This window comes from Molothrus aeneus, chromosome 25 (genome assembly GCF_037042795.1).
Source record: "Molothrus aeneus isolate 106 chromosome 25, BPBGC_Maene_1.0, whole genome shotgun sequence".
Lineage (NCBI taxonomy): Eukaryota > Metazoa > Chordata > Aves > Passeriformes > Icteridae > Molothrus > Molothrus aeneus.
Genome location: NC_089670.1, coordinates 5,774,583 through 5,798,806, shown reverse-complemented (window position 1 = coordinate 5,798,806; position 24,224 = coordinate 5,774,583). Strand labels below are relative to the sequence as shown.

Below are 24,224 nucleotides of genomic sequence, written 5' to 3'. Positions count from 1 at the left end.
CCCGTCCCGTTCCGCCGCTCGGTGCTCGGGGGCGCTGCGCTCCATGGCCCGCCCCGGCCCCGCTCCGCCCCGCCCGCGGCTCCCCGCGGTCCCGGGACCGTTCGCCGGCCGGGAGGAGGCCCTCTGCCGGTCCCCAGCCCAAGCTGTCCACCACAATTTCTTCCCTGTACATTTCCACTCCATTATCTCTTCTTCCCAGCCTGTTCCACCAGCCTGACTGAACCACTGTTACACCCCGAATAAGCCCCTCCACTCGAATGAGTAGAGATGGACTTTGGTGCACGATAAACACCATCATTTGCCTCCACCTGTCTCCACTTGTATCACTTGGTGCCCTAGCCCTGTGAGTCACCATCTGGCCTCCAGCCCTATCTCCTCAGTAAGTTATCAGTTGGCACCCCACTACCATCTTTAGGCACTCCCTGTGGAGAAGAGACCAGCTAGGAACTGCAGAGCTGCTCCGGGGCTGGGCTGGCTGAGACCCCCTCACCTAAGTGCAGAGGTGTGGGCAGGCACCAGGTAAGGAGTGTGGTGCTGCTGAGCCCTCCAGCAGCACTGATGCTGAAGAGGTGACACAGTGTATCTGTATCACATCAAGCACAATGGTGCTGATGAACAAGAGCACAAATATCAACCTCAGAATGGGGAATCTCAGACATCAAAGCCAAAAATGTGCTTGTAACAGAGTGAAAAATCAACTGCCACCAGATCTCTAGTGTCTGACATTTGTAGAAATGCAAGATTTTCCCCAATGTGCATCTAGTTCACAAGGAATTTGTTTGGTGGCAGCAGTGACAATGTCTTCTTTGTTACGGAAAGGGAGACTTTTTTTCCCTTGAAATGTGAAAAATTTGCCTTGGCTGCAGAGGAGTCACAGAGATCTTCAAAGAGTCTGGGAATGGTCTCTAACCCCAAGCTGGCATGGTCAGCTCAGGCCCAGTAAGGATTGTTCGATCACAATTAGATCAGCTGTGTTCATCCCACTTCCCTCAGCATTTCCTGCTCCCTTCTCCTTGCTAATGTTCTTGCAACCCCTAACAGAGTGCACAGATGTGCCTTGTGCTATGCTTTATCTTTGTCTTCTGGAACTTCAGTCTTTCTAGCCTCTTCCAGTCAGTCCCACTGAACTCAGCAGCGAGGTGAGTTTCTGGATTCCTACAGGGGATGTAAAGCTATGTGACATCTGTGGCCAGAAGTTGTCCTTCCACCGTTTGGCCATAGCAGAGCAACTGTCCTTGTGCTGATGGAGCATTAGAGCTCTCAGTATTGTATAACCACTGAGGAAAAAAAAAATTGATGCAAACCTGTAATAAATAAAAATAAAAATGACTTTTGGCCTGATCTTCCCACATTATGATCATTAGCCCAGAGGGTGAATCCTGGTCAAAGAAAGAATTAAGCCAAGAATTATGCAGAAATTAATGTGACCTTAACATTTGGGTATGTTTGTTTGAGATTGTATTGGTTTTGGCTAAAGAGCAAAGCAAAGGACCCCTGAAGCAGTAGCATTTCATACACCATTGCATAAGGTACCATTCATTTCTAATCAAGATTTTAAAATCTGTTAATCACAAGTAAGTAGGTAGGTTTTGTAACCATCTACACCCTTGTTTGGCTTTGCTAGGAGCCAATGGCTCTTGGATTTATGAAAACACAGATTTCAGTCTCTGTAGCATTGCATTGACAAAGACCTTTCCTACATATGCAAAGGGTCTTCCTCAAGCCCCCCTCAGAGCCCCGCTGGGTTTTGTTCTCCAGAGCAGGACTGTATTTGGTGCCTCCCAGCCATGGAAGGGAACAGCACAGCACATCACATGAATCCCTTGCTGGCTCAGGGTAACGAGTGGGTCAGTAATCAGTGCCTGCCTTGGAGATTTGCCTTCCCCACCACTCTCTGGAGCAAGTCCTCTCTGGCCCTTCCCTCCAAAAACAAACATTGCTGTGAAAAGCTTAGGTATGGGGGGAGATTCTTGGATAAGTAGACCTCACTTCTCTCAGATGAGGGGTCTGTAATTTCTGATCACATTTGGAAGAACAATAACATGCACTGAAAAACTTTCATAATCTCCTGGACAGGAGCACCTCAACCTCAGGCAGACTTTATTGTAGTTTCTATGAGGCAAATCCTTGTGTGCTGCTTTGGGGTGCCTTTGTTCAGAGAATCCTGCGGCCTTAATTACCTCAATACTGAGCTAATGCTGGTTTCTAGGTGTTGGAAGAAATTCACTGGCACCTTAAAAACGAACTAATGCATCCAGAGGGTAGATGTGCTGCAGTAATGAAAACATCTTCGCAATGTGTATTTGTGATGTTTGTCCCAAACATCTTCACAATGTGTATTTGTGATGTTTGTCCCAAACATCACAAAGAACACACAGGTCAAGAAATTCATGGTTAGTCCTTGCTGTAATCCCAGTACCAGGTAACACTAATCTGGCTCTGTCTCAGGCTCCTTTCTCTTTCACTGACTTTCTCCACAGAGGAGAGTGCTCTGTTCTTGTGGGACTGGAGCCTTAGGAGCAAAGCAGGAATATCCATTAAGTGTTCCTCCTGTGAAGAAACATTGTTGGGTAATGGTACAGCCCAACTGAGAGGGAATTCTCCCCCTGGATTAGGGAGAGTGTGGACAGATATAAGCAGCTGTATCAGATATTGCAAAACAATGTACACATCCCTGGGTTTTTGTTGGGATTATTGGCCATAAACCAGTTAGTTCTCTGCATGGTGGTGTGTGTCAGGTGATGTGACTGGATGCAAAACCTCCCCTGCTCATGGGTCTAGGCTGGGAGTTCTCCTGCCTTCTGCAGGGCTGTTTCATGTAGCCCAGATCTAAACTCCTGTCAACCTGGCCAGGGTTCCAGGGCTGGTGGGACAGCTGCAAGAATGCCCTGAGCTGTACCAGTGTGTCCCAAAATAGGCTCTGCCACCCAGTGTGCAAGAGGCCAACCCAAACCCAGAGTTGAGGTATTTGATTTCACCTATTTACAGTTCTGCACTGGATGGCAAATCCACAAAGCCAGCATGACAGCTGTCAAAACTTTTCACTACTTATATATTTTAGCAAACAAAAGGCATTAATGTTCATTGGCTACAAGTTACCTAGATCTCATATCAATTAGTATTCTATCTTCCATTGTTTAATGATTCTTCTGCTTCCCATGCTAATTAGTCCAGTCTTAGTCTTTCTCTTCTTTTGGGTTGGTGGGTTTCCTGGGTCTGTGGCCATGAGTAGGTGGTCACAATCTGCCCCTGACAAAACTACATTTTACCTGCTTGGAGCTGATTCAACCCAATTGCTGAGTTAGCTTTATTCGTTTCTTCCTTATCTTAGGGATTCTGCCTAATGTCCTTGTAACCCATAAATCCTGCATTCCTTGTTCCCGCTAACAGTAGCACATCCTTCTTCCCAAGCTTTGTTAACCTCCCATTAAGTCTGAGATCATCGGATCAAGCCTTAAACCTTAACAAGACAATTCTACCAACAAGTAATTGTTGGTAGACAGCGCTTAGAGCCTATTAGCTGCTCTCTGCTCGGGGACTAAATCTCCTTTCTTTTTGCTTAGGTTTGAAAGTACGCAGAGATCAAACATCAGATAACATCCTTCTTAAGGCAATTTGTAGGCGTTTAGCGGCGCCGGTGCAAGTGCGGGCGGTGCGGCCCCGCTCCGGGCCGGCAGCGGGCGCGCTCGCCCCCGCGGCGGCGGCTGGCGGGCCCGCGCGGACGTGGCCGCGGAAGTGGGTGGCGGGGCCGGGCCGTGCCACGCCGGGACGGGACGGGCTGGGCTGTGCGGTGCTGAGCTGTGCTGAGCCGCTCCGAACCGAGCCGCGCTGCCTCCCCGTGCCGAGCCGCATCTCCCGTGGGCAGCCGCCGACGGAGCCATGTCGCGGGGCAGCGGGAAGGGGCTCAGCCTAAAGGACAAGCTGGACGGGAACGAGCTGGACCTGAGCCTTTGCGACCTGAATGAAGTGCCGGTGCGGGAGCTGGTGAGCCTCCGGCCGTAGGCCCCCCGGCGGGGGTGGGGACCGGCTCCCGATCCCCGAGAAGGGGCAGCGTAGGGCAGCCGGATGTGCTGGGGGCTTGTGACCTGGCCTGCAGGTATTTAAAGCAGTGAGGTTCTGTGTCCCGCGGGCCCGGCAGCCGCTAGTTACTGCTGTCCTGGGATAAGAACCTCTTTGGACACAGAGATGGATCCGGAGATGACGTGGCCTCGGAGCAGCCGCGGGGGATGGATAGACTGACGCGGGAGAAACCGCAGAGGCCGAAGCAGAACAGGTGTCAGAGGGGGTCGGGTGAATGTCCATGTTCATTCAGTGCCTTATTTGTCTTTCAGGCCGCTCTTCCGAAAGCTACTGTCTTGGATTTGTCCTGTAACAACCTCATTTCCTTGCCGGTAAGGTGCTAGAGAGCCTCCGTGGGGATGAGTCTGCTGGGAAATATTTGGAAAGATAGCTGGTGCTTCAGTAGAGGCTCACCAGGCACTGTGGAACTGGCACTTTCGCTGCCCTGGGGTGGCTGAATGACTCAGTTGTCAGTGACAGGTCAGTGCTGGCAGTGGATTTGGCTGAGGCAGGAGAGAGTACAGGGTTGAACTGTGTGAAGATTCCTTCCAGTACATTCCTTCCAGAGCATCCCCAAGTGAATACAGAGGAGTTTCATCAGCAGTGGAGATTTGGGTTTGTTTCTGTCATATTGTCATCCATAACCTTCTTGGTCTGTCTTATCTGTCCCACTGTGTCTCACCTCCATCTTCCAAGGCAGAGGAGGAGAGCAATTTTCCTCCATCACAGTCTTGTAGTATGTCAAGGATTTGTGCCTGATTTGAGGTGCAAGCTGTCTCCACGTACTTCCCACTTAGGTTCTTCCATAAAGGTGCTGACCAGCTTTCTCTGGGTTTTCTTTGTTTGGGTTTTAGTCAGACTTCTGCAGTTTGATGCATCTGGTGAAACTGGATTTGAGTAAAAATCGGTTGCAACAGCTGCCCTTGGACTTTGGCCGCCTGGTCAATCTGCAGCACTTGGACCTCCTGAACAACCGCTTGGTCACCCTGCCAGTCAGCTTTGCACAGCTCAAGGTAAAATTGTTTGCTGGGCAGTTACATAAAACTTTGGGATGCAGCCCAGGGTCTTGTGATCCTGCTCAAGTTGATTTCTCTGGTAAAGCATCCATCCTGCTGACTACCCATTTCAAAATTCAGCTGGGTCTGCACCGCAGCCCAGTAAAAATCCTCTCAATCTATTGAAAACATCCCTGCTCATCTTCTGTACCTGTTTCATGAATGTGAAAACTAAGCAGTTCTTTGCTTCTGCTTTGGATCTCTTAAATAATTCCAAGACTGCTGTGCTCTTACAGCCTCCCCTTTGTTGTGCCTTTTTGCAGAACCTGAAGTGGCTGGATCTGAAGGACAATCCCCTGGATCCTGTCCTGGCAAAAGTGGCAGGTGACTGTCTGGATGAGAAGCAGTGTAAGCAGGCTGCTGTCAAGGTAAGGAGTCTCATTTTATTCTAATTTATTTTTTTCCTTTCATGGCTTTGCCAGTGATTCTTCCTCTGTTTGCTTAGCAAGCTGGGCAGCTGCTGCAGGAGCATGAAGTTTTTTTAGGGAGTGAGGTGCAGGTCCACTGCATTGACTCCCCTACTGCTGTGCCTGTGGAGAGCAAACACCTGGCTGAGGAGGATGCTTCTCCATTTGTGGAGTTAAGAGAGGATTAAATGCTGGTTGCCAAGAAAGGAGGCATAATCAGACATAGTAATCCATGCTTGTGCTGATAGTACAAAAACCTCTGGAGAAGTTCTGGCAAACATAAATAGAAATGTTCTGTGATCCTCTGAATCACTGAGCACCAGTTTGCCATGTTTGTTTTTAATGAGAAGATTTGTTTTTTAACAACAGAGACTCACATAAGTTGTGAGTTCTTTTCAGAGCCGTAGCTGTAGGGATAGGTGAGGGTTGGGGGTCAGCCCCAGCTGCCTATCCTCAGCTACATTCCATCTGTTGTGCTCTGAACTGGCTGTGCCACTAGGCTTCTGCACAGCCCTCAGGTTGTTTTCTTGGCTATTTAAGGTACTGCAGCACATGAAAGCAATCCAGTCTGAGCAAGACCAACAACGGCAGCGGAAACTCCAGGCAGAGAGAGGTAGGGACAAAGAGCCCCCATGTGCTGTCTACTGAGGACTGCTCTTGGTCTAACACACCCAAACATTCTGATCACCATTTAATAAATTGCCATCTAACGCATACTTGTAGCCACCCAAACCCAAAGTACTCAGGGAATAGTAGGGTAAAAGGGCTGGAGGGAGAAATATAGCAGGGGGATAGTGTATGTGATTTCTTGGCCTGAGGAATAGTTAAATCTCTAGAAGGAATGTGCTATAGGTTACCTATAAAACATGAAAGAAAAGCACAGCAAAATGCAAGGTATGTAATACTAAATAAAATTATAATAAAAAAGGATAGTTGTTTAATTGGTTTCCTCATTCCAGTTGGGATAATAAGGTAATAAGGAAAATGGCAGTGACAACCCTTTGCATAAAAGGGAAAAACTTGCTGTTAACCCCCAGAAATGGAGAAGAAGCGTGAAGCAGAACAGCGAGCAAAGGAGGCTCTGGAGAGAGAACTGCGGAAGCGAGAGAAGGCAGAGGAAAAGGAGCGCAGAAGGCGAGAGTACGATGCTCAGAAAGCTGCAAAACAGGAGATGGAAAAGAAAACTAAAAAGGAAACAGTGCACACCCGAAGTAAGTAGTGTCTATTTTGGGTGGGATTGTGTCAGGTTTCATTGTCATTAGATTGTGATGCTGCCAGAATTGCTTTCATGCAGGCCAGGTACTGGGAGACTGGAGAATGGTGGGAGAGGGTAGGGTGGAACTTATAGGAATTCTCATAAACTCTGCTGCTGTGCCCTTTTCCCCTTTTCCTATGTTACTATGAACTGTAAAGCTACAGGTCATGAAGTTCTCCAGCTGTTCCTAATGAGAACTTCCCTCCACTCATTTTTTCCTTATGTCTACTGAGCTGCATTTGCATAATCAGATCTTGTGCAACACAGAGGTGCTTTACACCCCCTTCACTGCTGCCCATCATCTGAACTGGATCTGAAACTTTTCATTCTAAGCAGTTACATCCTGCACATCTACTTATTTATCAGAGCTAAGTGATGAAAATTCACAACAAAAGCCAGCTGCAGCAGAGGATTAAGTATCTTACCTGAACAGTTTGTTTGTGAGCGTAGCCTGTTATAGTTGATTAATTCCTCACATTCTGTCCTGTTCACGCTCTCACTGCAGAGCCGGCCTCCAGCTCCCGTCCCCCTCAGCCTCCCCGGCACAAGCCCTCGTGGTCGCGGTCAGTGCTGAGAGTCCTGCTCTTTGTGCTGCTCTGCATCCTCTGTACCCTGGCTGCCTGCAAGCTGACGGAGCTGCAGCATCAACCTCTGTGTGTCAGCGTGAACACGCTCTACGAGGACGTGGTGGCTGCTCTGCAGAACCACAAAACCCTGCAGAACATGCTACAGCACAACTCGCACCAGTGATTGTCCTGGATGGGCACTTGCTTCATCAGCATCTCCTTCCACCATCTACGCAGCCAGAATTCCTATGGAATTGTGTTCTGATGAAACTGCTTTGAACCAGTCAGTGTTGGTTTGCTGGTCCACTCCACAGAGCAGAGCTATTGTTCAAACTATCTTTGTTGTGCATGTCTCTCAGTTGGCCTGTAACTCCCATTATTTGTGCACATTAACCTAAACTTATTACCACTCCTTGCCTCCAAGTTGTGTCCACCAGGATCGTGAGGCACAGGAAGCTGACAATCTATGGAATGGGAACAAGCAGCCCTCACATCATCTGGGTGAGACAGCTGTAGCTCTGAGCTAGAGGTGGAAGGTTTTTAATACATATCCATTCCTTGCTCTCATTTCTGTTTGTGCTAAAAATGGTGGTATGGCTGTATGGGAATAATACACTAAGGCCACACTCCAGGACCAATTACAGGCATGTAGGATGGCTGTGCATCCCTATGTTGGAGCAAAGAGGCTGATGTGCTATTGAAAGAAGCTGAAAATTTTCAATACAATAGTTTTCATGGCAATTTGTCTGAACTGGATGTTTATATTATTAACATAGTTTTCAATTTAATTAGGCCTTTTAGGAACAGCCACAAATGATTTCCAAGTACATGGGAATAATTCCTGCCTGCTGCAGCTGCAGAAGCAGCACTGGGTGGCACTGTGGGAGCATTGCTGGCAGGAATGGGAAGCCTCGGGGCTGGGGAAAGGCTGGGAGGTTTGGTGGTTTGCATCTCAAGAGGAAAACTCACCTCTGCAATGGTCTGTGAATTATTTAGAATTTCCTTTAAAATTATTTAAAATTCATTTTAAAATTTCCTTAACTCCCATCAAGCAGAAGTTTTTCATATCCTTAAGAGCTTTGTGAGTTCTTAAAATGAAGTGCAAGTTTCAGAGAATATCTGTGCTACAGACTCCACTGAGACATTCTACACTGGTCTCTAGAACCATTCCCTCTTCTCATACCTGGGATTATTGCTGCCAGAAGCAGTGCTATGGGGAAACCATCACAGCAGTAAACCCTCATTTTTCTGTAACCTGATGATAAGATTGTGGTTCCCTGAATATCGCACAGGAGAGAGCAGCAGCACAAGTGTCAGATTAAAGGAAGGAAGGGGTGCCTCTGCCTCAGGAGGGTGCATGTTCTCAAAGCTTCCTTCAAACACCTTTAAGCTTTGCTTTGGGTGTCTAGCTCATCCCATTCTTTAAAATATCCTTACTCTCTATCCAGAAATGTTCAGGAAAATTGCAAACAGCATCTAAAGCAATGTTTCCTCCATGCAGCCCTTCCTGCCAACATCCAGATAAGTGTTACATAAGTTGGCGAGCATGGGCTTATACAATTTAGAGATTCAGGTTAGCAGCACTTCTGGTCAGGCCAGGGCTCCAGCTGGATGCCTGGAACAGGGTAGGTAGGGATTTTTCCACTGGAGGCAGCAGGGTTCCAAAGAGTTAACTTCCACACATGGGATGCAGTTTAATTCTCAGCAATGCTGTTACAAAAACCCTCAGCTGTCCTTGTGTGCACACAAGTGCTGCTGGCTGCACGGACAGGCCATGGTCCCCAATCTAATTAAAAGGAAGCTTTTTCTGCCAACTGTTTAGACCTCATAATTCCAGCACATATAATCAGATTTCAAGACCTTCTCTAGATTAAGCCATCTGGAGACTGAATCAGAGCACTCTAAACTTGTATCTGAAAATTAGTCTTACTCATTCCCATCTGCTACAGCAGAACAATGAGAGACTGTTTTGCAAGGTAAAGTTCTTTCACCTCGCTAGAGCAGGTGCTGGGGGGGCAGCACCATGTCGCTCTAGCTTCAGGATTTGTCCCAAAGGAGGGAGAAGGTAAGTCCTTGCAGTTCAGGAGAGCAACAGGAAGTATTCCTTTTAGCAGAGGACCTACCTGTCTATATTCAAGACGCCATGTTAAGAAGCAAAGGTTATTCTTCAAAATTATTTATTTTATAGAAAGACAAATAAAACAACATCAGTACTATAAGCTGTGTGCAACTCATGTGCTTAGGGAAGATGTTCACCATCTTTCTTGTGTAAACTGCTATTCAGCAACTTTATCCAACTTTTTTCCTTCTACAATAAAGTCTTAATGTGTTTCAAGTCTTTAAACAGGGATCAATGAGTGTTATCTAAGCACTTCTTCACAGAAGAAAACTGAAAACTTGACCAAATAGTAAAAACCCTTATTCCCTGGAGCTACCCAGTGAAATCCAAAATGGAACACTTAACTGAACAGTACAACCCTTTTTCCCTGTGCTACCCAGTAAAATCCAGACAGAGGTCGGGATCGTGGGAAGTCATCTGCAGATAGATGCGTCGGGATAGTTCCGGCCCAATGCGCCGGGAGGTGGCCGTCACACCCTCCCCACGGTGCACAGGGATATTGGCCAGCATGTTCTCCCGCTCCTGGTCCGAGGAGCATTTCTCATAGGCCTAAAATAACACAAAGGCAACAACGGGATCACCCACTTGCATCCATTGCTCAAAAAACCAATCAAAGCTATGCACCTGTACCTGCTCTGCCCTTCCACAATGTCCACTCATTTTTCACTTGGTCTCTGCCCAAGTCCCATCTGTGAGCTTGGAGAGTGAAGCCAGTGCTGCTCCCTCAGTGGGAAGCCAGACCAGTGGATGCCAAGGAATCAGTTCCTTCGCTAACTTACTGAACCGCTCATGCAGAATCACTGTGTCTAATTTAATACTCATTAAATTATTTCTTCCACTGCCTGCATGAGCTGGCTGCCTGCACACAGTGCTGGGTATCCCTGAGGCATCCTCACCTGGATCAGAAGCTGAGGAGAAGGGTAGGCAGACACGATAGCCTCAGCCATCTCAGAGCTGACACGGTTAAATTGCTGTATCTGCCTCTTCCAAACTTTCAAGAGACCCTTTCCAGAAGGATCCACCTTCACCCCTCTGCAACAATCCTTCTCCAAGTAGAAAGAGAACCCTGTGTTCTCTCGCTCTCGCCTAGGGAGAACAAGAAATGGAGGAAGCAAATGAGACAATGAGGCTGTGAAGAAAATCCTGTCCCTGCCATCTGTTGTCAGAGCGCTGTCCCCCACTTGAGCGGTCAGAGACACAACCGGCATCAAAGAAAACATGAAAAATTTGACCCTGTTTTCTTTATATGCACTAGCAATTTCTTTAAGACCCAGATTGCTCCTGAAAAATAAACAATCCCATACTCAGCAGCAATCCTGACACAAGCCAACTTGCAGACAAAGTGGTAAACAAGAATTCACATTCTGGCTGTCAACCATAACAAAGCACTTTTAGATGTCATTTCTAATGAGAGCTCATCTCTTGTCATAGCTGACATGAAAATCCAGCAGCTGCTGTGATAGGAATGCCAGGATTGCGTGAGACTGCGCAAGATGGCTTTCTTAGCTATCACTGTGCAACAAGCTGCTGTCCTCCCTTATCAATGGAAAGAATCAAGTGGTTCACTATCAGGCATGTCTCTTCATTACACACTGAAGCAGAAAATCTGGCACTCTAAGATCTCAGGAATGCCTTAGCGTACCAGAAAATCTGGCACGCTAAGGCATTCCCTTCCCACTCCAAAAATCTGACTCAGAACAAGAGCTCTACTTGATGTCAAGGCTTCAGTGTGAAACCCGAAGGTGGTGAGACACCAGAACAAATTGCTCAAAGAAGCTGCAGATACTCAGCGAAGTTGCGGATACCCCATGCCTGGAATCATTCAATGTCAGGTTAGATGGAGCACTAAGCAACCCAGTGTAGTGGAAGATGTCCCTGGCCATGGCAGGGGGTTGGATTAGATGATCTTTATGGTCCCTTCCAACCCAAACCAGCCTGTGACTATAAAACCAGGGTTTGTCCTGACGCCTCTGTGGGCAGGATATCAATTTCAAGAACAAGTCCTTTGTTGAAGGAGCTGCAAGAGCAGATGCTCTGTCACCTGCACCTTTAGGAACCATTATACCCTGTGTTGTACCTGCTATTCCTTCCCAGTAGCTCAAAGTGCAGCCTCTCCAAAGGTAGGACCAAATCTCCTCTGCTTACTCACTTGTATGGTGCTTCAGCCACAGCTTTTGTGAACATAGTGGCATATTCCCCAAGCTCCTCACTGCTCTCAAAAATGCTGATTTGGACTTGTGTGCTCAGCTGCAGATCCACCAGGGCCTGTATCACCATTGGGAACAACAAATGGCACAATCAGTCTTGCTGCATCAAATTCCCTATTTGTCTGAAGCAGAAAAGGGTCACAAACCTCCTGCTGTAGGACAAGAACCTTCACTCTCAATTTTGGGAACAGTTAGGACACTGAAGTATTTAGGGGCAGTCTGTCTCCTGACAGTTAATATCACCTCAGTGTCCTCTAAGCTGCCTCAGCTCCTCTGTGGCTCTTGTTACGAACAAGCCACCACCAGTGGCCTTTGCCAATGGGCCATGAAGGGCAAGAGGTGCTGCGACTGACATCAGTATCCAGGTGAATGAGACACATCAGTCTCTGTGGAAACAGGTACATGACTGAGAAGTGGGGAGCTGAACCCAAAGACTTCTGTCCATAGACTGATGGACAAATGAATAATGAAAGCCACGTACTCCCATGTACAAAATTGTGTGACTGGGTCAAATGTTCAAATACTGGGAGACAACAGATGATGGTTGCATGTGTTTTAAAAGCACTCACTTCTTTCACATCCATTCTGGATAAGTCCAAGCTAGAATCCTTAGCTTCCTTTTTTCTCCTTTCTCCCCGTTTCTCTTGATTCCCACTTGTGGCTGTCTGTCGCAGCCTTTGTTTTGGCTGAACTTGGAGAGACCTAAAAAGAGTAAAGTAAGACTGGGGTGACAGTCTGGACCTTTGCTTCTGTTTCTGTATAAAAAGTGGTGGAGCAGTTCTGGGAATACCTCTTATACTCCAGTCTCTGCTAGAAAGAATTAACATAAACACCTATGGCATTTTTCAAGCCCAGAGAAAACACAGAAACATTTGGAGGGAAGAAGTCTGACCTGAAATAATTTTCTACTCCAACTACTGCCAGAGCCAGAATTCTCCCAGGCATTTTCTCCATCATATGAGCCACATAGCTCTGCAGGGTCTCCTTCTGCCTTTCTGCACAGCCATCAGCATTCTACAAAGATGAATGAGAAAAATAAAGAGTTAAACAATGTTGAGGTATACAGAGAAGCACAGCAAATTATTGCCCTGGTTGTAGGTCTGCAGAAAGAAGGAAAAAAAAAAACCAAACCAACCCACTTGATGTAACAATGTAACTCTTCAGAGGAATGTGTGAAAATTTTTAACTAGCAAGAAAGCTTGTCAGAACTTTACATTATACAGCCCATTAATGGCTTCTACACCCAGATTTCTGTTTCAGTGAAACCCTGCATTCCTCCCACACCAAAACCTTCCTGCCACTAAGAGGGATGGCAAAACACTGGTTTTACATCAAGGCATGTTCAGGAGCACAAAAGTCATAAGAATCCTCACTTGCTTGTAGCTGTGAGCCATGGACAAAAACTCCTCTAAGCCAAGCAGAACCAGAACATTTGGTTCTTCTGTCCATTCATCTCCTCCTCCCATCTGTTCAGATATGAAAACAAACAGGCCATAGTCTGTTTAGAATTCACTCAGACTCCCACTCAGATCTCTGAGCAGGGAAATTAGAGGGTGTTCACTTGGGTTGCTAAATACAATTACTAATGACTGCAAATAACACATGAGGAAAAGGACGAGATTATCAAAATTTTGCTCACATACCTGTGATGTCTTTCTCCTCCAGGTGATGCTGCAGGGAACAGCGTGGTTCTCAAACACACAGGAATAATTGGCAGCCTGCAAAGCACTAAGGATCTGCTCACCACCTTCTACCTGTAAGATGACTGAAATCGATGCATGGGTCAGGCCTCCAGAGAGGAGACAACAGTCAGTAGAAGGCAGCAGCAGGCTGTGAGGACAACTACCTGGATCTAGCACCACTGTTATGTATTTCTGGCACTCTCCTGGCCGCTGAGCCTTCAGCATCTTGGCAACGGCTCTCTTCCTCTCTTTCTCCTCCTCCTGCTTCCTCCTCTTTGCTTCTTGCTCTTTCCTTCTCTGCCACGCATTCTGGCAGATTGCCTCCCGTTCCTTCTGACTATATTGTCGCTTCTTAAGAGGGAGTGATGTTTCTGGCCTTTCTCTGCTTACCGGGGGGCTACTAGGCCTGTCAGAGTCGACTGGCAAGGAGCACAAGGAGGATCTCTCAACACCGTGTGTACCAGTCTCACTATCACAAACTACTTCTCTTGACGGCGTCAGGTCTTGCCGAAGCCCTTCGCTCCCAGGAGCCATCAGGTCACCACTAGCACAAAGCCCAGATGCCTCACCTTCATCATAAGCGCCCAGGTTGAAAGGCTCAGGCTCCGCTCCCACCCTCATCTTGACCCTCTCGTGCAAAGGGACAACGTCCACCCCCTCTTCGCTCCCGCTGCTCACCATCTTGACAACCTCTGCCACTTCAGGCTCAGGAGATGGCGACCGCGGGCGGCTCGGCTCGCCGAGGCATGGGGACGGCTGCAGCAGGTAGGCGAAGGAGGGCAGGTTCTCCTCCTCGCTACTCTCAGATCCCGACTCACTCTCCGCCATCTCCCCCGTCTCCTTAGGGGCACCCGCGCCCGCCTGAGGGGAAAGCCCGCGCCGGCCGCTGGTTGGTCCGGAGGCGCGTGCAGTGGGCAGCGATTGGTCCGAACGCTAGCGAGGGCGCTAGCGGACCAATTGCGTCCCAGCACGCGCGCGCGCGCGTCGCCTTCCCAGCGGGCGGGCGGGGGAAGCAGCGCCATCAAGATGGCGGCGCTGGGACGGCTGTGTGAGTGTGGGCCTGTGTCACCTCATTACCCTCTGCGGGGTGGGGAGCGGCGGTCTGGCCTTGGAGCGGGAGGGATGAGCTCGGGAGAAGGTGCCCCAGGGAGGTCACCCCGTGGGACGTCGCGCCTCTGGTGGGATGTCACCACCGATAGCGCGAGGCCGAGGCTTTCGCCTTTGCTTGGAGCTGAGGCTGTGGTGATGGCGATGAGCGGGTTTGTGTATGTAAAACTGTAGCTATGCTTCGTCTTGTCTAATTTCCTATAAATTGTAAAATCTCAAAAGCTTTACGTAATGGGTCATGTCCTGAAATTAATGGGGTTTTGTACCCTTTCCTCAACAGTCTTTCTTAGAATTATGGACAAGTTTGGGTTGGAAGGAATCTTAAAGGTCATCTTGTTCCAATTCCCTGCCATGGGCAGAGATGCCTTCCATTAGACCAGGTTGCAGTAAACCCTATCCAGCCTGTGATTGAACACTTCCAGCAGTGGGACATTTCTAGCTCACTGAGTACCCGTGATGATTTAATTAGGTTAAACTAGTGGTTTTGCTCAGGTTAAGGAAACAACATAACCACTGTTCTGCACTAACCTGCTGCTTAACGGGCTAAATAGAGGAATTCAGAAAAATTAGGGTTGTCTCCTACCTGCATAAGAGGTGGTACTGAAGAGAATTTTAAGATAACGATGCCTTGGGTTGGGGGGAAACTTAAAGATAACCCAGTTCCTACCCCCTGCCATGGGAAGGGACACCTTTCACTAGACCAGGTTGCTCCAAGCCCTGTTCAACCTTAAACACTTTTCTTAAACTGGGAGGGTTAATGAAAAAAACTGTGCTCCAGACTCCGTTTTTGCCACTCCCAGGGCTCTTTATTCCTTCCTAGAGCCTTTAATCATAGAATTACAGAATTATTAAGGTTGGAAAAGACCTCCAACAAGTTCAACCTTTATACTCCTTCGGGATACTCCTCACACTCTTCCTGGCTGGTCATAGATGTTTATATATTTTCCAGACTTGGAGTCTGCTTATTTATAAGATTTCAGGATGTAACTGTGTGAGTGAGTGCCATTTGGTCAAAAGGGAAACTGAAACAAATCACAACCCATCTTTTCTCAAAGCACTGTAAGAGCAATCCACAGCAACCAATGACACCTGTGCTGCATTTTATGAGAATGAAACAGAAATTTGTGCACATGATTTAACATGGTTGCTGAGAGTTTTATTCTTACCTGGGCAGCAGCAGCATTTGAGATGTGGCCTTTTTTCAAGGAACTTAGGCTCTTTTGGTCTAATTTATCTTGGAAGTACTTTTTGTTTCTTCCAGGGCTTTCCTTTGCCTTTAATTTTAAAGCCTGTCTTCCTTTACATCTGACAGAAGGAATTATGTATGATAGTTTTTCCAGCTGATGTTGTTCTTTCTCCTAACCTAGTTCTAACCACTCACCATACAAGCTTGGTTGCTGTCAGATGGGCTTCTAAGAAAAGTGGGGGCAGCTCGAAAAACCTAGGTGGCCGCAGCCCAGGGAAACGCTATGGGTTCAAAAAAGTCGAAGGTAGGTCTCAGTGTCTTATTTACATTTCACTGGGAGCTTCTCTCCCCTGCTATGTGTCAGTTGTTGAGTGTTTCAGGAAGAGGTGGGCAGGGCACTTTTCCAGGAGAAAGAAGGGGAGGATCAGTGAAACCTCATGATCAAGGGTTGTTGGTGGGAGGGCAGGGTGAGTCAGCTCCCCCCACCATGAGCCCGCCGGCTGCCAGCCAAAATTGCCTACAGAAAATGTACTTTGGTTCTAACTTTGCCTCTCCAAAGAGCCCAGGAGGAGGGAACACTGTGAGACACCTCATAACTGCACTGCACTTTCCCCCCCACACTGAGTGGAAAAACTGAGCATTTCCAGTGTTTACAAAGGAGAGAATTACAAAGCTTAGCAGAAGCCAAAGTGCAGATTCTTGCAGTTGAGTGCTTAATAATTACTAGCTTTGCTGATGGAAACATATCAATGTAAATGTAGTAAAACAAATGCCTTCATCAGCCAGAAAATGCCTTGTACCCTAGAAGCAATCTTTTCAGAGATTTGACTTTTTGCCATGGTCTATCCATTGCCCTTTTATTTCCTGCTAACAGCATTTTTGTTCAGATGCTTTTAACATTTGAAGTAATTTTTCCTTAGAAAATGCCTACAAAAGCTGGGATTTATAAGTCCCAGAATCATTTGTATTCTGCAAGGGCTCTGGAAGCTCTTTCTCTGCAGCCTGACTGTGTCACTCTGTTGCAGGTGCATTTGTCCATGCAGGAAACATTTTGGCTACGCAGCGGTTGATCCGCTGGCATCCCGGCGCTCATGTAAGGCCTTTTCTCTCTATTTGGTTCTCGGAGAACAGCAGTCCCCACCCCCCCAGAGCCCCACACTCACTGCCTCCTCTCTTTCAGTCTCATTCTTAATGCTCATCCTTGTGTTCTGTGGTGTTAGTCACAGAGCCTGCTCAGAGCCTCACCTGTGTTCATGGGACTCAGGGAAGGTCTGCAAGTAATTGCTGTCCCAAACACTTCTGTGACCTGACTGGGCACTTGTGCTTCAGGGTGGAATGGGTGTTTCATACTGAGCACCATTGCAAACTGGTTGCTGGAAACAAGTTGTGTGGTTTTATTTAAAAAAATAAAGCAACAGATGCTGTTGAAGCCAGGATATCAAACAAGGCAGACCAATGCTCAGATCTGCTTTAGTTGTGGATGTCCAGCCTCTCCTTTCTAATGCTCCTCATCCTCTCCCAGGTGGGGATGGGCCGTAACAAGACACTCTATGCCCTGGAGGATGGGATTGTGAGATACACCAAAGAGGTCTACGTGCCCCCACCCCGCAGCAGCGAGAGCAGGGATGTGATCTGCCAGCTGCCCAAAGGAGCAGTCCTTTATAAAACTTTTATCAGTGTTGTCCCTACCACAGAGGTAGGAAGCTTCAAACTCGTCAACATGCTGTGAACCTGCTGTGTCATGTGGGCACAGATGGAAAGGACCTCTACACTGTACTGGCATCTGAGGACAAGAGTGGCTCTGAAGATACCATTCTAGGATTTGGTTTTGTTCCTGAAGTGCTTGTGATCTGTGTTCTGAGATCATCTGCTGGCATTTTTATGAGTGTTTAATAAATGCTGTGGGGCAGCTGAAGGTCTTGGCTGCTCATGGAATATGTTACCATGGTCATGTAGTATCTGGAGAGCCTGGTCTGTTGTGCCATTGGATGAATTCCCTCTACAATCACTCTTGTGCCAGTACTTGTCCTGCTAATAATTCCCTCTATTTTTGCTCATTTTTAGTCATTACTGTTCTATTTGTACCTTAATTCACAATACTACAGAACAGATCCTTTTCCACATGCACCTATGCTGTGTACCCGGAAGCTGGATTTTTCCCTCTAGCTCACTCACCTCAATGCTTAACTTAAATATCTGAGTGTGCCATTCACTGGCCATGTGAGGCAAGTTCACAGGCCTAATTCTAGCTCATTACTGAGTTCAGGGGGCCTGGCAAGATGCCCAAATTGGGACTAGTATTTGAAGCGTCAGCAGCTGGAAGTGTATGATAAAGCATTATCCAGGATACTCATCCTTTTATCTTTGAGTCATTTTGTGACATTTTTGAGCTTATATTGCTCAAAATAAAGGACCCTCAATGTGTTGTGCCCAAACTGATCTCATTTTATCTACAGGTTTGTAAACAATTTGAAACATTGACTCTGCAGTAGAAAACAGGTTATCAAAATCAGTAGTGTAAGGACACCAGTGTTGACATTATTTAGACAATTCTGCTCTGCAGAAGACCAGGTGAACTGGGTCAGCCATGTGTCCACCTGTGCTTCACATCTTCATGTAGACCTCCAGCTGTTCAGTCCGTGCATCTGTCCTTTCCCAGCCTGCAAATCCAGTCCCATGGTTCATCTTGGTGGTCTCTATTTGGGTATAACCCATGGAACCTCTCCAGATCCGTGTGTGGGCTCTGTACAGAACTGTTGTCAGTCACAGAGGCTGTTGGTGCCAGAGCATGCAGCAGTGCTCCAAAGCACATCCCTTCTGCCACTCACAAGGTGAGGATTTCCACCTGGCAGGTAATCCAGATACAGTAAAGCACTTGATAACCTAAGAAACAGGTGAAGCAGCACAATACCACCAGTGCCTGAGGTCTGATCCTTTGTACAGCCAGCAGTGCTGCCTCACAGAGGTATGAAATGCTGCTCCTGAGGAGCTCTGGCCTAGCAGACATTCCCCTTGGCTTTGCCCTGTGCAGCTCCAGCAGCTAGACCTTTGCCTTTGGTGTTTGCCAGACTGAGCAGATGTCCCTGGTTCCTCTGCTCAGCGCAGTACCCAGCAATGGCTCTGTGGTTGTTCTTGTGCTGCAAGAGGGATGTCACTGGTGGCTGGGTTGGTCTTGCCTATGTTTCAGGTGATTGTGGATCTGGGTGAAGGTTTGGCCATTCACTGTGGAGGAAAACGGTATCCCAGGCACTTCAGTTGCTGACAGCACAGGAAGCAGCAGTACACTGAGGCCAAGGCCTTACACCGCAGTGTTCCGCTGAGTTTGGTAGCTGAGGGGGGCATGGAAAGGGTCTGGAACACCATGTCTGTCCAAGGTCTCTGAGCTTATTCCTGTTCCTGAGAAAGCTGGAGGATGCCTCAGAGCATGCTCATAAGGAGGTGGCATCTATTGAGGAGAGAGAAAGAGCATTACAGCGGATCAGAAATAACCGGGAGATTATCCCACCTCTTCTTACAGAGCAGATGAAAATGCTCACAACTGCCACCAGCCTGAAATTAAACCCCCACAGTCCCCCAGCGCAGCCAGCTGTAGGCTGGGGAACACCTGGAGATGAGAACATGGCACAAACCTGCTGAGAGACACATTCTCACCTCACACTCTGTGCGATGTTCCTGCTCTTCCCTGTTCCCTTTCAAGGACTTGGCAGAAGGCCAGAACAAACTTGACTTTTATTGGGAGAGGCCTGTCACTTGTTTTCCCTTGACTAAAGAAAAATTACTAGGATTTACACAAGTACCTACAAACCAGGTGTTGTACCCAGCTTTTGGCACCAAGTCTCACTGCACAGAGAGAGGAACCTCCAGGCCTTGTCACATTTCTTTTGGCAGAGCTGTGCTAGCTTTCTTCCCACAGGTGACAGGAAGTGGCGTGGCAATGTTGTGGGAAGAGCTTCCAGTGCTGTTCCTCAACTACTTGTCTTTGGAGCTTTACCTTCCTGTGCCCTCAGTGCCCAGGTTTCATGGAATTAGAAAATGGTTTGGGTTGCAAGGGACCTTAAAGATCATCCAGTTCCGACCCCTGCATGGGCAGGGACACCTTCCACTATATCAAGCTGGAACTTTTCAGGTATTAGAAATAGCTCCAAACACTGAGTGGCAAGGGCTAACTATGCCAGGCTTTATGGTGCAGCTTTAAGAGCTCAAAATCCAGGTAAATCAGTGAACTTCTAATGCTTCACTTGGGTTTCAAAAGTTTTTGTCCTGCTTTAGACAATGAGGTCTCTGAACGGGAGCATCTCAGGATGCTGCCACAGGACCTACTTAGCAGGATGCACTCACTTTTCTCTGTTACATTGTGGGAGTGCAAATCTTAACTATCATAACAAGCAAAGCCTCCTGCTCATAAATAAGCCATAAACACTTCAAGGTAATACCAAGCCATGTCCCCAGGAGTGTCCTGCAGGGAGAAGGAAGCAAGAACCCATGAAAGCCTTAGAGATCCAAAAATAACACTCCCAGCCTGGACTTGTATGGATCAGGTGATCTGAAGAGCCTGCTGTTTCTCCGTGGGGTTCTGCCCTGCCTCCTGGTACAGGCATTTCTGCAAATGCACCGGGGGAGGAGAGATGGATCATTAACCAGCACAGATGTACACCAAAGGAGCCTCCTGATACACTTTGTGCTTTCCCAGAGATAAAAGCTATCTGGAAGGCAATCACAGAGCACAGAGTCCTCAGCTACCACCAACTGTGAAGCAAGACACAGATATGAACCACAGTGGTGACTGCCATGGGCTTCTGCCAGCCTCCCACTCCAGGGAGGGGAGCTCACCTCCTGGGATGGCTCTGCCCACAGCCCAAACCTGTCGGCAATCATCTGATGGATTTCCCGCTGGCGATCTTTCTTCCGCACACTCTCGTAGCTGGGCAGGTGGGGCTGCTCCCAGGACGGGAGCTGGTACGTGCTGGGGGGTCCGACACAGAAGAGCTCATCTCCCTAGAAATGTGCATTCCCAGAAAAGGGTCAGTGTGATGGTGACTCTCATCACTAGAAGTTTATGTCCTGGTGCAACCTTGAGTTAAGGGTTCAGGGTTCAAAGCTGTAGGTACTTGTAGGCTCCTTTGAACACCCAGAGAGGATATCCACCCTTGCAGGGGGCAATTACACCACGACCTGCACTGCAGGATCCCAAGCCCCCAGGATCTACCACTGGCACTTCATGCACAAACCCCTCAGGGCACTGTGGTATCCTCTGCAATATTCCTTCCCTCCACATGCTGCCTGCCCCTGGGGTTTTTACATACTGGCAGCACTTCCCAATGTTGTGGGATAGCACCAGAAGATGCTGCCCAGCACCTTTTGCCCCAGGCAAACTCCATAACCAGAGTCTCTCTCCAAGCCCATAAGCACCATTCCCACCCAGCTCCCAGCAGGGACCCTGCCATCACCTGCATGCCAGGGTTCTCAGCAGTGCTCTCCAGCCGTGAGGCTCCATGCTGGGGTCCCACCAGCTGCTGGCTGCTGCTGAAGTAGGGTGGGGGGCGGTCCTGGAATGAGGAGGACATGAACAAAACCAAAATCCCTCCCATCCTTCCCAGCAGAGAGCAGAGCTCAACCAGCTCTCATGGGACAGCAAGACCCTGGCAGAGGAAGAGTTGCTCCCTCCTGCAGCTCTCAGTGCTGGCAGCAGCCCCTGCCTGTTCAGTGACACCAAGAGCTCCAGGACATCTCCTCTGGCAGCACAGGGTCTGCTCCAAGGGCTGGAGCCAGCAGGAGCAGAGCACAGCCAGTCTGGGCCCCAGGGCACGGTTTCATTGAAAATCAGCATAACCATCTCTTTTTGGGGTACAACAAAAAACAACCCAACTATTCCACTGGTGTAGATAAGAGCTCCGTCACATGCTCAGGGTTACAGAATTTGTTAGCTCTTATCTACTGAGCTTGTAATTTCAGGATAATGCAGCAAGCAAATCTACAGGGCAACAGTTGTGCTATTCCCAAGCTGTCTTGCTCTAGTTAAACTGGATTCCCTGTCAAGGTATTGAGCAACAGTGAGCAGAAATCCTGTTCACAGAGAACAGCCCCTCGAGCCAGAGCCAGGACTTGAGCCATGGCTTTACCTTGCTCTAGGAAAACCCCATATCAGCCCCCCAGAAACCAGAGACTCTCAGGGCAACCAGGGATGCGCAGGGAGGACTATGAGGATTTACTGTTGCTCTTAACAAGCAGGAGGAGGAGCTGTTTGTCTTGGCCCTACAGCACAACTACAGAAGCTGCAGGAAAACAGCACCTAATTGTTCATTCAATAACTCATGAGCAAAACTAGTGCAACTATTCCTGCACAAAAGCTGCCTCACACACTACAACTGCTTCTCTTTTTCTGAAGGAAATACATTATATGTTCCCTTTCCTTACATAATTCTTTGCATCCATCCTTCCGCACAGTCCTTTGCTAAAGGCAAGATGCCTGCTTGAAGTTTCCACCTCAGAGCTCAGGGAGCATGCCACACTGCCTCAGAGAGCAGCTCCACAGGGCAAGGGAGCACAGCAGCAGGGTCTGCTCCCAATGTGTGTGCCGTGGGCAGGCAACAGGAGGGAAGAGAGGGAAAGGAGTGGAGACATCAGTGCAGCCTCTTTCCACTGTGATTTCTGGTGGGGACTTCTCAGCCTGTACTGGACTATTAGATTTACCTTTCATAGCACTAGTCTCTCCACCCCTTGCTAGTGAGGCTGAATGTCCACTCTTCTCCCAGGGACTGCAAAGTGGTACCTGCAGCCCTTCCCTCAAAAGCCATCCTTGCAGCTCTGGAGGCTGAGCTTTCCCCAGGCAGGCACTGCCACAAAAGCAACACTGGCTACACACACTGCTCTTTTTCCATCAGCTTCCCTAGTTGAAAGCCAGCCCTAGGAAATTACAGATGCAAGCGAAAGGGCTTTGTGTCTCACTGCTCCTTCCCCAGGAGCTGTGCACAAGAGAGCCAGTTGTCAGGGATGCGGGTGGCTTTGTCTGCCTTTGCCCTCAGCTTCCAGCTCCCTTCCCTGCTGGGCCCCTTCCTATAAAGCACAGCCCGACCCCACACATGACTATGCAGGGGGAGGAGAACCTCCCTCCCGAGCTGTGTGGAGAGCAGGGAAGCCTTTTAGTATTGGGCCTTGGAGATACAACCACAATGGCACAGCCAGGCAGGACTGGGTGGGTGGATGGATGGATCTCCTGGATAGAGTGGGAGCAAGGAGGTGGCAGAGCCCAGCTCTGCTTGGAGGACCCACACCCATCCACAATCCCAGCCAGGCTGCAGGACAGTAACCTGGCAGTGCAGCCCCACAGACCTAGCACAAGGCAACAGGAGCTTGGGGGACAGAGGGGGACTTGTGGGCAGGAGGAAGAGAGGAAGGACTCGGAGGACACTCACATACTGGCTGGGGGTCTGGAAAAGGCGGCAGGAGCAGAGGAATTGGCAGCACATGGGGTCACGGTGGTACAAGAGCAGCAGCAGGATGAGGATCGCCACAATGAAGACGGAGGTGGACACCGCTGCCAAGAGACGGGAGAGGCGAGAGAGCCGGTGGTTCGACGGGCCCGCGGGCCTCCTCCAGCCGCCCGCTCTTGCCCCGCGGCTGATGCTTGGAGAAGACCCTGGGAAGCCGATTCCACCTGCTGCCCGTCTCAAGAGCGCTAAAGCCCCTTTCTGCGCGGCATCTCTCTCCCTACCAGACGGTGAGCGACCTGCAGAGCCAGGAGGGGCTCACCCCATCCTGGACCGCGGCGGCGGGGACCGTTCCGCGGGGACCGGCACCGGCACCCACCGTCTCTCGCCCGGCGCTCTCGGCTCCCTCAGCACCACAGCCGGGCACCGGTTCGCCAGTGTTGCGGTCTCCCGGGAACCCGCGGCTCCCCCCGGCCCACCCGCGGATCCGCGGAGCCCATCCGCACCCCCAGCCCCCGCCGCCGCCCCGCTCCGGCCCCAGTCCCGCGAGACAGCGGGACCCCCCGGATTAGAACCGGCTGCTGCAGCGACCTCTCCCCCGCCCGTCCGCAGGTATCGCCTTATCGGCACAGCCCGGGAGGCACCGGCAGAGGCCGATCCCGCCCGGCGGCCGCCCCCGCTTCGCTCCCGGCACCACCGGAGCCCCTGCCCGCCACTCACTGGCGGCGATGACGATGGCCAGGACGTTGTTGTCCATGCTGGCACTGGCGGTCGCGGTGTGGCCCGAGGCCTCCGCGGGCTGCGCCATCCCGACCCCGCCGCCGACAGCCCCTGCCCGCCGCCCGCGCTCACAGCCTGCGAGGGGCGGGCCGGGGCGGGGTCCCGAGCGAGCGCGCTCAGCCGCGGCGCTCCCGGGGCTCCCCCTTCGGACTCACGTCAGGGCCAGCCCGGCTCAGCCGCGGGTGCCCCGGCCTCGTGCCGCGGTTAGCAGAGTGCCGCGGTGCCGGCCGAGCGGCAGCCAGGCCGCGGGTCACTCACTGCCGGGATCAGCGCTGCCCCGCTCCTGCAGAGGGAAGGCTGGCCTGTGCCGCAGGAGGCTCCTGGCCCCGCAGGCAGCAGGAGGTGCCCGCTCATTAGCCGATTAACACCTTAAT

The 24,224-nt window shown here is 49.6% G+C and overlaps 4 protein-coding genes across 7 annotated transcripts; 2 read left to right on the top strand and 2 right to left on the bottom strand.

The window, feature by feature from the left end:
* Positions 1-3,748: 3,748 nt before the first annotated feature.
* LRRC59 (leucine rich repeat containing 59) lies at positions 3,749-9,686 on the top strand. 2 transcript variants are annotated; one of them, XM_066565669.1, is made up of 7 exons: positions 3,749-3,972; positions 4,332-4,391; positions 4,914-5,072; positions 5,378-5,482; positions 6,062-6,134; positions 6,559-6,732; positions 7,282-9,686. In XM_066565669.1, exons 1-7 carry the CDS (start codon positions 3,880-3,882, stop codon positions 7,524-7,526), a joined length of 909 nt encoding a protein of 302 aa, XP_066421766.1. In that variant the 5' UTR covers positions 3,749-3,879; the 3' UTR covers positions 7,527-9,686. The 2 variants fall into 2 exon arrangements, with proteins under 2 accessions (XP_066421766.1, XP_066421764.1); XM_066565667.1 differs by having other exon boundaries at positions 3,749-3,984.
* EME1 (essential meiotic structure-specific endonuclease 1) lies at positions 9,503-14,178 on the bottom strand. 3 transcript variants are annotated; one of them, XM_066565665.1, is made up of 8 exons: positions 13,515-14,178; positions 13,312-13,433; positions 13,042-13,134; positions 12,561-12,682; positions 12,238-12,370; positions 11,611-11,726; positions 10,358-10,547; positions 9,503-10,010 (listed from the first exon to the last, which is right to left on the bottom strand). In XM_066565665.1, the coding sequence occupies exons 1-8, from the start codon at positions 14,176-14,178 to the stop codon at positions 9,834-9,836; spliced, it is 1,617 nt and encodes a 538-aa protein (XP_066421762.1). In that variant the 3' UTR covers positions 9,503-9,833. The 3 variants fall into 3 exon arrangements, with proteins under 3 accessions (XP_066421762.1, XP_066421761.1, XP_066421763.1); XM_066565664.1 differs by having other exon boundaries at positions 13,312-14,178; XM_066565666.1 differs by lacking the exon at positions 13,042-13,134 and having other exon boundaries at positions 13,312-14,178.
* A 180-nt stretch (positions 14,179-14,358) lies between these two features.
* On the top strand, positions 14,359-17,578 carry MRPL27 (mitochondrial ribosomal protein L27). Its single transcript, XM_066565611.1, has 4 exons — positions 14,359-14,398; positions 15,825-15,947; positions 16,669-16,736; positions 17,166-17,578. Exons 1-4 carry the CDS (start codon positions 14,377-14,379, stop codon positions 17,370-17,372), a joined length of 420 nt encoding a protein of 139 aa, XP_066421708.1. The 5' UTR covers positions 14,359-14,376; the 3' UTR covers positions 17,373-17,578.
* LOC136566459 (uncharacterized) lies at positions 17,014-23,902 on the bottom strand. Its single transcript, XM_066565610.1, has 5 exons — positions 23,791-23,902; positions 23,056-23,177; positions 21,091-21,189; positions 20,474-20,638; positions 17,014-19,088 (listed from the first exon to the last, which is right to left on the bottom strand). The coding sequence occupies exons 1-5, from the start codon at positions 23,876-23,878 to the stop codon at positions 18,942-18,944; spliced, it is 621 nt and encodes a 206-aa protein (XP_066421707.1). The 5' UTR covers positions 23,879-23,902; the 3' UTR covers positions 17,014-18,941.
* Between the last annotated feature and the right edge of the window lie 322 nt (positions 23,903-24,224).